General features: G+C 37.1%; 5 protein-coding genes across 6 annotated transcripts in view; 2 read left to right on the forward strand and 3 right to left on the reverse strand.

Moving 5' to 3' along the window:
* Positions 1-18,399, reverse strand: part of LOC146405189 (olfactory receptor 1165-like) — a 458,625-nt gene that overhangs the window by 150,993 nt on the left and 289,233 nt on the right. The window lies entirely within an intron of this gene.
* Positions 1-18,399, forward strand: part of LOC146405200 (olfactory receptor 4C13-like) — a 68,307-nt gene that overhangs the window by 6,525 nt on the left and 43,383 nt on the right. The gene's annotated exons all lie outside the window — the stretch shown is intronic.
* LOC146405201 (olfactory receptor 4C46-like) lies at positions 2,365-3,464 on the forward strand. Its single transcript, XM_085015193.1, has one exon. The coding sequence runs from the start codon at positions 2,377-2,379 to the stop codon at positions 3,304-3,306; it is 930 nt and encodes a 309-aa protein (XP_084871319.1). The 5' UTR covers positions 2,365-2,376; the 3' UTR covers positions 3,307-3,464.
* Positions 11,091-12,069, reverse strand: LOC106507272 (olfactory receptor 4P4-like). The gene has a single exon (XM_013987266.2). The coding sequence runs from the start codon at positions 12,012-12,014 to the stop codon at positions 11,091-11,093; it is 924 nt and encodes a 307-aa protein (XP_013842720.2). The 5' UTR covers positions 12,015-12,069.
* LOC146405202 (olfactory receptor 4C16-like) lies at positions 16,444-17,376 on the reverse strand. Its single transcript, XM_085015194.1, has one exon. It carries the CDS (start codon positions 17,374-17,376, stop codon positions 16,444-16,446), a length of 933 nt encoding a protein of 310 aa, XP_084871320.1.

Raw genomic sequence — 18,399 nt, forward strand, 5'->3', positions numbered from 1 at the left:
GCACATTTGAAACAAACAAGACTAATCATGAAAACGTAAGCAAAATTGAAACACACTTTGAACCAAAAAGATATATCATTAAGTGATATAAATCATAAACTATTTAGTCCAATGGAAGATCTTTTCCTGAGAGCCACTGGTCTGCATAATATGAGTCTCCTGTAGCTTCTTTCAAAATGAAATTGGAGATGATTCCTCTACAGGTTATTGCATGGTTCAAGGTTTTTCTGTATTATTGCTGAATATGGCCATTCTTCCTACTCCTACATGCATAGAGAGTCATAAAAATAAGTGAAGTTTCTTTGTCTACAGAATGTACTGCATATGTTCATATATGTTTCCTCAATCAATACTCATAATAGCCTGTGTGGAAAGTATTATTCTCACTTGATATTAGAGGACACAATGTTGAAAGGTGCCAAGAAGTGTACCCCATTTTAGGAAACTGAGAGTGGGGAAAGGATTTTCATATAAGATGGTTTTTTCTAATTCTCAAATATACGTAACCACTGAGATCACCATTTCAATGCTTTTCAGAAGAGTCTGTGGGTTCTTGTTTAGTAGGGAAACTGGAGAGGAAAGATGCTGGCGTGAGGGAGAGACTAAAATGAAAACAGACCTTCAGTGAAAGCAGGACCACATAGTTATCATCCAAAACTGGAAAATCCAATAGGTTGACCTGTGTGTATATGACTGAGTCTGTGTGTATGTGTATTTATATGTCTGTCAATGAAATGAATTCATACATACTTGCCTCTAAAAGAGCATTAACATAACCATAATTATTATGGTCACATCCAAAGGAGTTGACTAGTTCAACAGTGTTTATTTTAATCTAACAATACAGGACATAGTTAGTGAATTTGGAGGAAAAATAAAGATAAGACGCATAATCTAAACTGATATTAGATCTGAGCTTTACTAGCTGCTTGACTGTGTTAAGATCCTTAACTTCTCTCTGCTTCTGCTCCCTAGTGTGTAAAATAAGTACAAAAGTGATAGTGGTGATCATCTCATAATTTTGGAATGATGATTAAAGAAATGCCTGAAGAAAAAACAACTTAGAAGGCAGTTAAACCTTCAAGAAGCTTATTGAAACTAATGTTATTGAAGGAGAGTCAATGTACATTAAGGTGTAGCTAATATTATCATGTGCATTATGATTAACATTCATCTCTCAAATTCTTTACCGTGATCAACATGGATGGAATAATACCATGCACATGATTCTATTAGGCCACGCCCATAGCAATCAATTATTAAAACCATCTTTATCAGCTCTTTAAACTTATTGGATTGAAGGAACATAGTTTACCACTTTTCTTATACCAGACGCTGGCTCCTGTACCCTCTTCATCATTTTCTCATTACCAAGGTCTTGCTACATTTAACTCCATTGTTTTATTGTTATTTCCCAAACACAATTGTTTTCCACTGTACAGCAAGGAGGCCTAGTTATACATACATGTATAAATACATTTTTCTACCATTATCATGCTCTGTTCTAAGCATCTAGACATAACTCTCAGTGCTACACAGCAGGATCTCATTCTTAATCCATTCCAAAAGCAAGAGTTTGCATACATTTGCCCCAAGCTCCCAATCATTCCCACTCCCTCCCTGCATGTCCAGGCAACCACAAGTCTACTCTCCAAGTCCCTGCTTTTCTTTTCTGTGGAAAGGCTCATTTGTGCTATATATTATGTACCAGATATGTGATATCATATGGTATTTGTCTTTCTCTTTCTGACTTACTTCACTCAGTGGGAGAGTCTCTAGTTTCATCCATGTGGCAACAAATGGCATTATGTCATTCTTTTTTATGGCTGAGTAGTATTCCATTGTGTCTTCCTAATCCAATCATCTGTCAATCAACATGTGGGTTGATTCCATGTCCTGGCTACTGTGAATAGAGCTGCAATGAACATATGGGTGCATGCGTATTTTTTAAGGAAAGTTTTGTCTGGATATATGCCTCAGAGTGGGATTGTTGAAAAGTTAATTTTCAGGCTTCTGTCCCCTTGCTAAGCCTCACCACACTACATCCAAGTCACAAAAAACCCTTCACTAGACGTGTACACAGATTCCCTTTCTCTCAAGTCTGTCTTCCCCTTCCATTCATGTTCTCCCATTCCTACATAATATTCTCATATTGACACTCATATTCTCATTTTCTCATATACTCACAACTGGACAATCTTTAAGACATCAGATCAAAATTTTTATCTCAAGGAAAATTGTATAAGAATGTAGAATCCAGGAGAATACAGGCATTTGATATTTATTAGATGGGGGGCTCATTAAACTCAAGGGTGAGCTTTAAAAAATGAACTTTGTTTTATTTTCAGATAACATGTTTGACAATAACAGAACTACATGGAGACTAGGAACAATGTAACGGAGTTCATTCTGCTGGGACTCACACAGAATCCACACATGCAGAAAGTCATATTTGTGGTGTTTTTGCTCATCTACGCTGTCTCTCTGGGAGGAAATGTGCTCACCATAGTCACCATCACTACCAGCCCATTAATCGGGTGCCCCATGTACTTTTTACTGGCTCATCTCTCTTTCATCGATGCTTGCTATTCCTGTGTTGACACACCTAAACTGGTTGTAGACTCACTCTATGACAAGAAAACAAGCACTTTCCATGGATGCATGATGCAAATCTTTGGGGAACATTTATTTGGAGGGGCTGATATCATCCTGCTGACGGCGATGGCCTATGACCGCTATGTGGCCATCTGCAAGCCCTTGTACTATGCAACCATCATGAATCGGCAGCTATGTGGCCTGCTGGTGGGAGTGTCATGGCTGGGAGGCTTTCTCCATGGATTCATTCAGATCCTCTTCATCTTCAGATTGCCCTTCTGTGGCCCTAATGTCATAGATCACTTTATGTGTGATCTCATTCCTCTGCTTAATCTGGCCTGCACTGATACCCACACCCTAGGGCTCTTTGTTGCTGCCAACAGTGGATTCATCTGTCTGTTAATCCTCCTACTCTTGATTGGATCCTATGGGGTCATCCTTAAAACACTAAGCACCCAAAGCTTGGAGGCCAGACGCAAAGCCCTCTCTACCTGTGTCTCCCACATCACAGCAGTTGTCATCTTCTTTGTGCCCTGCATATTTGAGTACATGAGACCAGCAGTTACTTTACCTATTGATAAAGTAGTTGCTGTATTCTTCACTATGATAACTCCCATGGTAAATCCCTTAATCTATACCCTGAGAAATGCCCAGCTGAAAAATGCCATTAGGAAACTGTTTAGTAGGAAAGCCATTTCAAGTGAAATATAAATGTGCCTAGAGCCCAAATGTGAGTGAAGAGTGGCAAGGGTCATAAAGAGATTTTTGTTAATCTCAGCAAATTAGACTTACCAGATAAAGAAATATAAGAATACTACAAAACATAGATTCTGCCAGAAGGGGAATTCAAATGGGTGCAAGATAATGGCAAAAAAAAAAAAAACTAGAACCCCAGGAGTATTGTCTTAATATATGGACAATCCCATCAAATTGGGTCATACACTCACTAAGTTAATCAATGTATACGCATTCAAACTTTTATTCTAATAAAATAACATAAAGCCATTAAAATATATTTAATAGTGTTTAGGAATCATCTCTGTAACAATCCAAAGTGTTAGGTAGGTATTGCTCTTATCACTATAACACCTCAGCGAACAAACAAAAATTACCAAGTTCCAAAAGAGAAATACTGAAGAACCATTAATCAGAATATAACTGATCAGACTATCATCTTAACTGTTCTGATACACTGTGAGGAAATGATGACAAAAAGGTTACATGGTTAGAATAGTCACCAATTATAGAGATGGATTCTGGGACTGTACTGGACCATATACATGTGTAATAAATTAACTTATCACATGTATATCATCATATGAAGAAATAATTGTGTTTGTACTCTTCATATGCATGATATTAGCACTATATTTTCATATTTGTTAGCATGTATACTATTATATAATTGGATGATTACATACAACTAAATTCTTCATTTTATTAGTCAATATGCCCATGTTTAAATATCGTGGTTGATGGTTAGGTATATTCTTTGACACTGTGTTACGTAACTCCTTTAGGAATATAAAAGATATGGCCCATTTAGTCTCTAAAACATGAATAATGAATATTGCATCATGTTTCCAAATTTCCTTATATCACTCAGAATTATTCTGTATTGTCCTTGTGACCACCTTACACTGATAATCCATCAGAAACAAGGATGATTCAAATAAAATGATGTTTTATTTGACAGGAATTTCATGTTATTAGATTGATTAAACTAATATTTTATCATTAATTTCTATGTCTTAAACAATCATATTGGAGTTCCCACTGTGGCACTGTAGGTAAATAATCTGACTGCAGCAGCGCAGGGTCACTGTGAAGGCACAATTTTGACCCCCAGTTCAGTGGATTAAAGGATCAGGCATTGCCACAGCTGCAGTGGAGGTAACACCTGTGGCTGGGACTCAATCCCTGGTCCAGGAACTTCCATTGGCCACATGTGGAGTCAAAAAAAAGAAAGAAAAAACAAAAAATGGTCATACTCACAAAGTATGTACCCACTTGAAAACAAGAGTTTGAAAAAATAGAATAAATTATTGTTTACAATAACTACCAAATGAGTAAACATGAGCATAAACAGTGAAAAATGCAATAAAATTTATTTTTAAAAAAGTAGTACTCAAGCCTTGGAAATTCTTGCTACCTTTACCTGATATATATTATTTATATCCCTTCTGGAACCAAAATTTGTTTTTCTTACTGCTTAAACTAAGAATAAGAAAACAATTGAGCCTGAGTGTGTCAATCTGTGACAAAAGAGTTTACCTTGATATTCACCCTGCCCCTAGCAAGACTTCATCACAGAGTGAATGCGGCCTGTTTTTCCTCTATTTCTCTGTTATTCATTACATCAGGAAACACTGTTTTTGACATATGTAGCATCATGTGTGCAAAGTCTGCAATTTCAGAATAAATATATTCCCTTCACTGCTTCCATCTTTCATTCACTAAACAACACATATTTTAAGTCCAAGGATTCTAGCAGGAACACTGATAGATACTGGGGCTTCAGTACTGAATAAAGAAAAATCTGAGTTCTACATTCACAGAGACAACCCAACAAGGGATCAGAAAATGACATCACACTGTTATAACCTGTGAAATAATAAAACACAGTGTGTCATAAAAGTCAGTTGGGAGACACACAACACAGACATGGTGGGTCAGAAAAATTTTTCAGGATGAAAAGCCATCAAAGTGGGATGCAATGGATAAAACACAACCAGAAGAATCAATAGGCATCAGGGAGAGTAACACTGCTGCTGGGAGATGGAGTATATATCAAAGGTGAGCAGGTGAATACAAGAATGAACAAGTCCTCATAATTGAAATATTCCTGTGCTTGTTAAATCATTTCTTTATTCAAAAGATATTTACTGAATGTCACCTGTGAGCCAGACAACATGCTGGACACTTAGCTCAAAAAGGGGCAATAATACATTATGAAGTTGGAGAGAAAGGAACTGACGTCAGGGAGGGTCTCAAAATTAATTAAAGTTTTAATGCTAAGTACTATGGAAAATTTCCAGCTTACATTTTTTTTATTTTTTTGATACATATTTTATTTCTTTTTTTAAATTTTATTTTCCCACTGTACAGCAAGGGGATCAAGTTATCCTTACATGTATACATTACAATTACATTTTTTTTTCCCCATCATTTGTCCTGTTGCAACATGAGTATCTAGACAAAGTTCTCAATGCCATTTAGCAGGATCTCCTTGTAAATCTATTCTAAGTTGTGTCTGATAAGCCCAAGCTCTCGATCCCTCCCACTCCCTCCCCCTCCCATCAGGCAGCCACAAGTCTCTTCTCCAAGTCCATGATTTTCTTTTCTGAGGAGATGTTCATTTGTGCTGGATATTAGATTCCACTTATAAGTGATATCATATGGTATTTGTCTTTGTCTTTCTGGCTCATTTCACTCAGGATGAGATTCTCTACTTCCATCCATGCTGCTGCAAATGGCATGATGTCATTCTTTTTTATGGCTGAGTAGTATTCCATTGTGAATATATACCACATCTTCTGAATCCAATCATCTGTTGATGGACATTTGGGTTGTTTCCACGTCCTGGCTATTGTGAATAGTGCTGCAATGAACATGAGGGTGCATGTGTCTCTTTAAGTAGAGTTTTGTCCAGATATATACCCAAGAGTGGGATTGCAGGGTCATATGTTAGTTCTATGGATAGATTTCTAAGGTATCTCCAAACTGTTCTCCATAGTGGCTGTACCAGTTTACATTACCACCAGCAGTGCAGGAGGGTTCCCTTTTCTCCACAACCCTTCCAGCACTTGTTATTTGTGGATTTATTAAAGACGGCCATTCTGACTGGTGTGAGGTGGTATCTCATGGTAGTTTTGATTTGCATTTCTCTTATAATCAATGATGCTGAGCATTTTTTCATGTGTGTCCAGCTTACATATTTTTAAATTAGAAAACAATGAAGTTAGGTTTGAGTTTTAGAGTAATAATTCTGGCTTCTGTGGAAACTAAATTGAAGGAAGCATCACAGGTGGCAGAAGGGGAGCTAGAGCTTTTACGGTAATGATTTAGGTGTAAAAGGATCCTGGAGGCTTGAGCTTTGCCAGTGATGATGCAGAATGGGGTGGACACAGCTGCTGCTGGTCAGATCTCATTCACTGGGCCCCACTGCACCCAGGAATTGCTGCTGTGTGTCTGGGCTGCTGACAATCCATTCTTTCTGGACACCTGGGGCATATGGAAGTTGCCAGGCTAAACGTCAAATCAAAGCGTCAGCATCCAACCTACTCCACAGCCACAAGAATCCCCATCCAAGCCACAGTTCAGACCTAAATCACAGCTTCCTTATCACAACTCCAGAACACTAACCCACTGAGCAAGGCTGAGGATTGAACATGCATCCTCAGGGACACTATGTCTGGTTCTTAACCCACTGAGCTAGAACGGGAACTAAGGAGTTCTTATTTTTAAACTTTCAAAGCACATGAAAAGAAACTCCCTCCACCCCAAATATACCTTAAACAATACTTTTAAAAAATGTTCAATGATAGCAGTCATGAGGGAAAGCAAATTTAAACCTCAGTAGGTTATCACTGCATACTCCTAGGAAGACTAAAGGTAAAATAATACAAAGGGACCAGAATGTAGAGTTTTGTTTGTGTTTGAACTTTGAATGTTCAAAGCATCTCAATAGAGTTTAGTAAATTTTATTTCATTGATCAATTTCCTCCTTGCCTTATTACAGCCAATGCCGATTCCTTGTTTAGGAGAGAGCATACTGTTTACGCCAGTGATAGACTCATTTAGCTACAACAAATTGATGTAAAAATAACTATTAGATATGTTAGTAAACAACTTAAACTGAGTGTCCCTTGATATATCCGTACCATCAATTTTCAGTAAAAGAGACGCAGAGCAAGATAAGTAAAGTAATTTGTTGGCATAAGAAAGTAAAGTATTGTTAAAACCAGAGGGCAGATATTTCGATTTCCACTCAATTTGTGGCTATTTCCCATGTTTGAAAGCAAAGGAAGATGAGGTGTCATGGAGGGTAACAGTGAGAGAGAGTATTCTGAGTCTTTGAAAGTTAAGTAAACTTTCGAAAATGAGATACTAGAACTTCGGAATGAAGGGGCATCGCAACCCAGTTTTCCACTGGTTGATGGTTTCAACATCATTTAGCCCAATGTTGGTCAAGCTCACTCGAGCTCACTTGTGTCAATACAGAGAAGGACATAGGTGGTCACCTCTCTACCCATCACAGACACACACCTATCAAAGGTTACTCCTTAGAAAAACATTCAAGTGCCTCATTTACAAGCCTTATTCCTGAGTTTGGCACAAGTCATCTGAAATTGTTCTGCTGAGAGTTGGTTTTGTTCTAGACCTCTCTTTGTTTCTAGAATTCCCTGCTAATTCTTCTTATTTCATGGATTATATGAATTTATTTATAAGATTTGCCTCTAATCTTTCCTTTAGGCCACCTCCACGATACTAAGGTTCTTCGAGCCTAATGATTCAAATAACATGACTATGCAATTTAAGTGTTCATTAGCAGGTGTATTATTTATTAATAAAATATAGGTAGACAGGCATTTAAATTTCCAGTAAATTCTTATAGTAATAGACAAAATTTCTTTTTTTGTTTTGTCTTTTTAGGGCCGCACCCATGGCATAAGGAGGTTCCCAGGCTAGGGGCAAATCAGTGCTGCAGCTGCTGGCCTACACCACAGCCACAGCAATGCCAGATCCAAGCACCATGTGCGACCTACACCACAGCTCACAGCAACGCTGGATCCTTGACCCACTGAATGAGGCCAGGCATCAAACCCACATCCTCACGGATCCTAGTCGGGTTTGTTAACTGCTGAACCATGATGGGAACTCCTGGAATACTTCTTTAATAAAATTTAGTAATGATTACTTTTAAAGTTGCCAATAAATTCATATATAAATAGATGGCATATCTTAAGTTATACTTATCACCATTAGTATGTATTAAATATTCTCTGTTTGCATTCATGTATTAAGCAAAATATCTTAACAAGTACTATACTTTACATGACATGTATTTTCTGAAGATATTAGGCATTTGTAGACTGGAGAGTGAATCCTAGGAAGAGCACCTAACGGATAGGTAACTAATTTTAATTCAACATGGACTTCTTCATGAGCTCACTTGTATAATATATTACTGTATAGTATGGTCATACTTTTTGCCGGTAAAAACCTTGTGATCCTTTGAGAAAAGAAAGCATGTGATAATAAACAGTGTTTTTTTGTTTGGTTGTTTTTGTTGGAGAGCATTCTTTCTGAAGGGACTAAATATTTCCTTGATCCATCCTATAACCCTCCATACACTTCCCCCCATATTATACACAGGCAGAAAAATCATCACACACACAGACACAAAAATACATATTATATATTTTAAAAATATAATCCATATATATACAATTCTAATACTAATATAAACCTAATATATCTGTGTGTGTGTGTGTGTTTACTATATTAATATTGTGATTTGTGTGTGTGTGTGTGTGTGTGTGTGTGTGCTTTTCCTGGCTGCACTAGTGGCATATAGAGGTTCCCAGGCTAGGGTTCCAATTGGAGCTACAGCTGCTGTTGTATGCCACAGCCACAGCAACAACAGATCTGAGCTGCATCTGTGACCCACACCACAATTCACAGCAACGCCAGATCCTTAACCCGCTGAGCGAGGCAAGGGATCTAACCCACAACCTCGTGGTTCCTAGGCGGATTTGTTTCACTGCACCATGACAGGAACTCCTGATAATTATGACCTTAAACCAGATGAAACAGAACTATGAGTAAATAACCAGTCAGAGATAATTGTTTATGGAATCGACAGAATGTTTCCACGGATATTCCAGAAGTTTACATGGCTTCAGGAGTAAAAAAGGTACTAGTCAAATGTGTGAAAATTCTGAGTAGAAATAGCGAAAGAAGGATTCCTGACAATAAAGACAAACACTGCTGCATCTATGGTTATTCCTGGCTTTTGCCATGGTTGCAGGGCAGAAATAACTTCATGCAGAGAATGTATGGAAGCTATGTCATCCTTCTGTTGAGAAAAGGCAAGCCTTTTGGCCGAGAGAAATGTCTATACAAATGGGAACCAGGAAACAGAACTCAAATAGGCTATGTGAGTCAAAGGACATGGGGGTAAACAATATTTAAAATAGTAGTACTTCCTCACTGCACAACATTAATTAAAAGATATTATAGCAGACCGAGAGTCTTATGAATTCCATTCCCTTCCCCATAGTTACATGGGGTTTAAGTTAAATTTTTAGCCTTTCTGATATTACTTATTTCATCATTAATATATAATTGTTAATGACATAAAGGTAAATTCTAGCTTTGTGAGTGCAATGTATACAGTCAAATAAAAAGGGAATACAATGTCTTTGAATGTAACGCTGTAACCGCTTAATTCTATCAATCTGTAGTTCTAGAAAACAGAGAGATACAAAGCAAGATAAAGATATAGCATATACTCTTTGTCTCAGTCAAACAGATAAAATGCATTTCATAAGTGGAAACACGAGTGCAGGGCATAAGGTTCTTTGACATGCAATAAATGTACAGCTGAAAAGTAATAAAAAGAACAGAGAAGTAATCATCAATATTTCCGATCTGCACAAGGATCTCCAAAATATTTCTGAATAAGTTCTGAAATATGAATTAAATGTAAGATGTGGACCTTAAAGTGTAGGGAGGGAGCATTATCGTCCGAGGATATGAAGAAAAAACTCATAGAGGTAACAGAATTTAAGGTGTGTTTAGAGGCTATGAGGGGCCCAGTGCAGCTGGATGGAGCATCTAGGGAATCAAGGGGAAAAAGATAAAGAACGAAAAGAAGTAACTAACATGAGTTTCTGGTATCCATAACCCCTGCAAAAACTCACACGTTTAGCCCAATTATTATTACATCTTTATGAAGGATAATACCACCTAATTTCACAGATATTTCAAAATGGAAACTAACGTAATTAAAGCCGATTGCCAAGACAAAGACATAAAAACTTACAAAGCCAGTAGTCACCCAGGTTTCCTGACCCCAGAGCCTGTCATTGTAACATTATACTTTCTTTCCATGAGGTGACTTCTGAGATTAGCTAGTTATACCCAGACCAATTTTGGAAGATTTCAATGGACAGGTGAGAAGGCTGGATTTTATAACAAGGCAAAGAGGGTTCCCTAGCAATTTTTGGAGAGGCCTATGATAAGATCTGAAGCGTGCTTTAGAAGGATATTTCTTGCCTTCCTCAAATTCAGGTGTCTCACTTGGAACTATTTGGACCCTTTAAAGAGCATATTGCATTCTCAGTACCTTGATTCTGTGGCTAATATAATGTCAGAGTTCATTTAGTCCACCTCCCCAAAGAAGGCTTAGATGCTTTCTATAATACATCACATGACGCATGTCCTAGGGACTGGGCTTCAAGAGCACAATGAATATTACCTCATGTACTTTAAACCCAATGTGCCACTTTGGACCATACCTTCCGCGTGGCAATTTTCATCTCCACGTTTCGCAGGGTATAGACGAGAGGATTCAGCATGGGGGCAATCACAGTGTAAAACACAGAGATTTCCTTATCCTTGTTCTCACTACCTGCAGGTAAAACATAAGTATAGATGCAGGGCACAAAGAATAACACTACAACTGTTATGTGAGAACTACAAGTTGAGAGAGCTTTGCGTCGCCCTGCAGAGGTGTGTGTTCTAAGATTATACAATATGACTACGTAAGAAGCTACTAAGACAAGAAATATGACAACCACCACCATCCCTGAATTTGCAATCACTAGGATACTCAAAACATGAATATCCCTGCACACCAGTTTCAAAAGAGGCTTCACATCACATATGTAGTGATCTATCTGATTAGGACCACAGAAAGGTAATTTGAGAACCATGAGAAGGAGAGCAATAGCGTGCCCAAACCCCACAACCCAGGCCATTATGATTAGCATGTTACACCTCTGCCTATTCATGATGACCAGGTAGTGCAGGGGCTTGACGATGGCAACATAGCGGTCAAGAGCCATGGACACCAAGATGAACATTTCCACACCTGCCAGCAAGTGGGCGGTGAAGAGCTGGGTCAGGCAGTTGTTGTAGGAAATGTTTTTTCTCGCTGCAGCTAAGTCTCTGATGAGCCTGGGGACCACAGTAGAGGTGTAGCAGAGGTCCATGAGGGAAAGGTGGCAGAGAAAGTAGTACATTGGTTGTTGGATTAGACGGCTGCATGTGATTGTGAGTAAGATGATGAAATTCCCCATTAAGACAGCCAGGTAACAGAGGAGGAACAAGAAAAATAACACTAGCTCTATTGTCTTATTTCCCCAGAGCCCCATGAAAACAAATTCTGTGACATTGTTCTGATTTTCCATGAGGCTGAGTTGAGTTCAGAATATACAACAGAAGCTCAATTCATCTGAAATGATATCGAACATAATACATCTTCAACAGCACTTTTTACAAGTTTTGGAATGTTACACATTGAACAAAGATATAGGTTGTAGAAGATTTATTATAGGCTAACTGCATTACTTTTTTAGATTAAGGACATGATATTTAATGAAAGCATATTTTATGTGTGGAAGTTTGTAAACATTTTGCAGGCATTTAACTCCAGCAACACACCATGAGGTTCTATTCTGATACTCATTTTAGATTTTTGAAAACAAACAAACAAAAAAATAGTTTCAGTTATTTACACTAAATCATTAAGATTCAAATTGCAGTTTAAGATGAACCTGACTCTGATACTAGATGTCATGCTCTTGGGAATTATGCAACAGCAGTCACTGACCAAATGAAATTCCAGCTCTTGTCCACCTCTATAAAGGATATTGGTCATTCTCTACCCCTGACTTTAGCTGCCTCTAACTAAGCAAGTCTATCCCCTTCTATACCATGTGTAAAGTTCCACATATGAACATTCCATACATTCAGTGGAACTAAATATTTATTATTGAAACAAAAAAATCATTTTTTAATCATAGCAGAGCATACACCCAAATTAGTTAAAAACAGTTTCAGTGACTCTCCTTGGCATGTAGGGTCAAGATTCAGAACAGGGAAAGACTGGGGATAGAAAACTTAATCACCATGCTGGGCATCTGAGCACAGAAAGACAGGTTATTGTGATATAAAAGCTTTACATTTATCCTGATCCTAAGACACATTTTAGACATTGCTATGGATATCTTATAAACACTTTAGAGAGCTAGTTGCTTTCCGTTGGCATTGGAAAAATTCAATGTGCTTAAAGAAAGACCTACTTATTTAAACACACATTTAGAACAGTACCACCTTTTGTGATGTAGATTATCCAGGAGCAGAGTGGACATGTTAGAGCATCACCTTTTACTCACAACCAAATGTCCTCCACAACAAAACCATGGTTTGCCTCAAAGACTGTTAATTTCAAAGAGTTTTTTTTGTTGTTATTGTTCCTCTCTTTACACCTGTGGCATATGGACGTTCCCACTAGGAGTTGAATGAGAGCTGAAGCTGCAAGCCTATACCACCGCTTGCAGCAACACTGGATCCTTGACTCACTGAGGGAGGTCAGAGATGGAACCCACATCCTCATGGACATTGTGCTGAGCCACAGTGGGAATAACCCAATGAGTTTTTTTTAATGATACCATTGGGGAATGATAGAAAGTATTGGACAGATCCCTCACCTAATGATCATGAAGATGAGCATCTAGTCTCTTATGTCCTGTTAGTTCTGTTGTTGTTGTTTTAAGCACCGAGCAGGTCATCCTTTCCCAGCCTCCTTCTTCCACTGGTAACTGAAAGTAATACTGCTGGATCTATTTCCCTTATTCCAAAAGCAAAAAATGAAATTCATGCAATGAATATCCAATAGAAAGAGCTTATGATTCTAAATTATCAACTATGCAGAATAGTACTCCAAATGCTTGGATAATAACACACTCTTCTATAGGAAAATAGATGCCAACATTTTCATCAGTGAATGGTTTCACCATTTTGTATTCTACTTCAGAGAGATTGGTTAAGGAACTCAGATTAGGCTTACATAAATTTAAGGAAGAAACGCAGATGTTGGCATAAATTTGTTCTGTGTAGAAAAGTGAGGTTAGCATTGTACTTCTTTTTATATAAATTGAGAATATCCACACCTAGTCTGTCTTTATATGGAAGATCCTGACACATGATATAAACAAAATTAAGGACAAAATGTCATTAAATTTATAGTTTGAACTGTAGAAAAACTGGAGAATCAAAACTGCAGAAAGTGCAGAGTTCCCATTGTGGCTCAGTGGAAAAGAATCTGACTAGCATCCATGAGGATGCAGGTTCAATACCTGGCCTCCCTCAATGGGTTAAGTATCAGGCATTGTCATGAACTGTGGTGTAGGTCACAGATGCAGCTCTGATCCCGAACTGCTGTGGCTGTGGTTTAGGCCGTCAGCCACAGCTCTGATTCGACCTCTAGCCTGGGAACGTCCATATGCTGCAGGAGCGGCCTTAGAAAAGGCAAAAAGACCAAAAAAAAAGCAATGCTCTTTTACATAGGACATCAATTGAGCAAATAATGTTTTTACAATTCATCAATGATGTGTGCATCAATAGTTCATTAGTTCATTCTTTTTCATTGCTGAGGAAGATTTAATTATTTGTGTATGCCAGAATTCATCCTTTTTATTAATGTGCCCTTGGGTTATTTCAGATTCTTGGCTATTATGTACAAAACTTCTGTGAACATTATAGCACAAACACTTGAGCGCATGTTATTTCTCCTGGATAAACAGAAGTGAAATTTTTGGAATATATGGGGAGTGTATATTTAATTTATGCCAATAACCTTCTGGAATATTATCTAAAGTTAATGTGTCATTTTACGTCCCCATCAGCAATGAAAACAGTACCCACAAGCAGACATGTAACCACACACTGTTACTCACTTGTTTATTCATTCTACCAAAATGTCTTTCCTAGATAGAATATATTTGTAATAAAAATCCAAACCTTTGTTATTATTATTGAAGTCTTAAGCTACTTTTAAGAAGTGTATCCTTTTCCAGAAATGTTCATGAAGACAATATGCAAAAAAGAGTAGAGAAAAACTATCTCTATATCTCTAAATATAAAGTATTAAAGACTCTCCTTTGGAGTATAAATATTCTTTTAATGCAAATACTTCATGATCTATAACAGCATTCAATTTAATGTTAAGAATAATACTTCTTCCCTGACCCAGAAACTCCATATGCCACAGAATAACTAAAAAAAGAGAAAAAAAAAAACCTTCTCAATTAAAACAAATTTTGCCCACAGAAAATATCATATTATATATTTATTAATGATATCTGTACAGCTTATTGGGTAAGTTGTAGAGGATTTGAGGACATCAATATGTGGCTCAATAAAATATGTACTTGTATAATAAATTGAATAAAATTTAAAATATTTTAAATACAGCCAAGAGAAGTTGATCTTTTTTGACCGACTTTATTTTTTGGAGAAATTTTAAGCTTATGGAAAACTGTGTAAAAAATACAGACAAAAAGTATAGACAGTTCCCATGTACCCACTCTCCCTCACAATTTCCCAGTATCAGACATCTTGCATTAGTGTGGTGCATTTGTTACAACTGATCATTAAGATTGCTCTATTTTTTAATAAAGAATATAGTCTATATTAGAGTTTACTCTTCTGTTGTATAGTTTTGTGAGTATGACAAATGCACTATGCGATTTACCAACCACTAGAATATCAAACACAAATGTTTTCCTTCCCTAAAATTGCTCTGTTCTCCCCCTCTTCATCTCATTACTCTTCTTTCTGACTTCCCGTCTACTAATTTTTTAGTCTTCCCATAGTTTTTTTCTTTCTTTTCAAGAAAGGAAATTGATATTCTTATCTATGATATAAATAACTCTATCTCAAGCCTAAATAATCTCTGGTTATCTCATTCATTGCTCAAGTGTATTAATATATTGAAATTCTCTAACATCAACAGCTCACTCTCTATTTTCAGCCCACACAAATACATCACTTTTAATGTGGATCATATATGCTACACTCATTATAACCCAATATTATTTTAAAAATATAATTGGTATAATTCAAGAGAAACCTTAATACTCCTCCCAAGTTAGAAGACATCAAATTAGGAACACAAAGTACATTTTATTAAATATACCATACTTACTAAAAACCTAGCAGTGAAACCTTTCTTCTGATCAAAGGACTACAACAGAAGGGTGAATTTCCACCTGAGAAGAAATGATCTAGGTAAAGGAATGGTAAGAATTTGGAGTACGAAACCAAGAATTGGAAGGGGAAACACTAGATTACATACTGTCTCTTACTTTATGAAGCTTCTACAATTATTTGAACCTGACACTAATTAGGAAGAAAGTTTATGGTGAAGGTTCTTGAACTTATACAATGAAACAGAATTATTTAATCCATGCAAATGTTAGGCATACATAAAAGTTACCAGGTTGTGTATTTAAGCATATAGGGCCAGGGTATCTAGGAGTGAAAAAACAACAGAAAGCAGCATGAAGACGGAAAGAGGACACTCTAGGTGAAAACTGCAGAGATACTAGGCAGGTAAGAGAGACAGATATACAATGTCTGAGGTAATGGTCCTTATGACCTGTTTATTACTATTGCTGTCTCTTCCTCTACACTAAATTGACTCAGTGCTAGTCAGTGCATATGTTCCAATTGCTAAGACAGAGTTGTATTCATTGCACAATAAAAAGATAATAGTCTCTATGAGTTTTTTCCAGGTCAACCCAGACTATGAAGAAAAATTTGAAAAATTTCCATTCATCGTTGGTCATCTGAAACCAACTTCTTACTCCATAACATCCTCATGGCATTTTTCACTCCTGTATTCCTCAGTGTATAAATCAGAGGGTTGAACAAAGGTGTTCCGATTGCATAAAACACAGCTATCATCTTATCCGTGGAAAAGGTAGTTGCAGGGCGTGTGTATATAAATATGCAAGGACCAAAGAACAAGATGACCACAGTGATGTGGGAGATGCAGGTGGAGAGGGCTTTTTTCCTCCCCTCTGCACTGTGGTTTCTCAGAGAATACAAGATGATGACATAGGAGACCATCAGCATGACAAAACTCACTGTACAGATGGCTCCACTGTTGGACACCAAGAGTAGGTTGGTCACATAGGTGTCTGCACAGGCAAGTTTCAGCAACGACTCCAGGAAACAAAAACAGTGATCGATCACATTGGGACCACAGAAAGGTAAACTCAGGGCCAGAAAAATCTGAGCTGAAGAATGCACACAAGACCCCACCCAGGCCAGGGCCATCAGCACACCACAGACTCGGTGGCTCATGATGGTTGTATAGTGCAGGGGCTTACAGATGGCCACATAGCGGTCAACAGCCATAAGGATTAGAATGAAGATCTCCAGGCAACCAAAGAAATGGAATGTAAAGACTTGGAACATGCACTCACTGAATGAGATAGTGGTCTTCTTCAAAAGGGCATCCACAATCATTCTAGGAGCTATGGAAGTAGAGAAGCAGGTATCAGTTAAGGATAAGTAGAAAAGGAAAAAGTACATTGGACTCCCAAGTGCCCGGCTGGTCTTGATAGTAGCAAGAATCAGCAAGTTACCCAACAGTATCCCCAAATAGAAAATCAAGAAAATGGCAAACACTATTTTCTTCCTAACAGGATCCTGGGTCAACCCAAGTAGAATGAACTCAGTCACATTATTGTTCAGCTGCATGGTTTCATTAGTGAGATGGGATGGATGTGAAAGGGTTTATCTGCAAAAAAAAAATAAAGAACTAGTCATAGTGTGTAACATGATGTTATGGACTATTCTTCTTGGGGGACAGTCTACCTGTGATTTATTAATACCTCTTGCTAACACTTTCTTCTTTAGTTTTTAAAGGCCCCTGCAAAGGCTTACTATGAATTTCAAATAAGCTCCTGTAGGTAGTTATTTCCTACAGAACTTTTTGAATAAAATTACTTGTTAGTTTTGACATGATACTTCATTAACTTTGTCAAGTTATTAAATGCATAATTAAGAGATATGTCTCCATTGTTTCCTTCATTTGTTTTTCATGTTCAAAAATTTTATGACCGATGTTTTACATGTTCTATCCCTTGGGATTTAGAATATATATGACTGCCTTTGAAGGTTCATGCTAAAGATATAAAGTCTCATGTTTAACTCAATTAAAATGTCATTTATAAACACTTATGTATCATATATTTGTTATACATACATAGATAGGTAAATATATATATATATATTATTTTATACATCTAATATGCTCCACCTCTTCCTTACATACTTGCTCCAGTTATTATAGCATGAGAAATGAAATGGGAAACATGGACTTTCAATAATCTGCTGTTATTATCGTGAATGTTTGTGATATTTTGTAATAGTTCAAATGCTAATGAACAGAAAAGCACGTTATTTCATAGTCTATATTGTCTAAAATATCCCAGTTTCTACTTTTCTTCTTCCAGTTTCTGAGAAGCACCCTTTAGAGCACTCAGAATCCCTGACGTTAAATTTCTATATCCAGGACAGTGGGTTATTACTCAAAAGTTTGTATTTTTTCTGTTAAGAATCTTAGATCTGTAGTGATTTTTTTGGATGGTTTTTTGGATGGTTTTTTTGTGTGGTTATATTCCTAGTACAGTTTGTATTATTCAAATATCTGAAAACCCCAGGTTCTCGGATGAGCACAAAGAAGGAGAAAGTGGAAAGAGATGTGCTTTTTAAAAAGAG

This window comes from Sus scrofa, chromosome 2, assembly GCF_054392235.1.
Source record: "Sus scrofa isolate SSC_HxYL_T2T_F1_AM1 chromosome 2, Sscrofa_HxYL_maternal_Yorkshire_Landrace_v2.0, whole genome shotgun sequence".
Classification (NCBI taxonomy): domain Eukaryota; kingdom Metazoa; phylum Chordata; class Mammalia; order Artiodactyla; family Suidae; genus Sus; species Sus scrofa.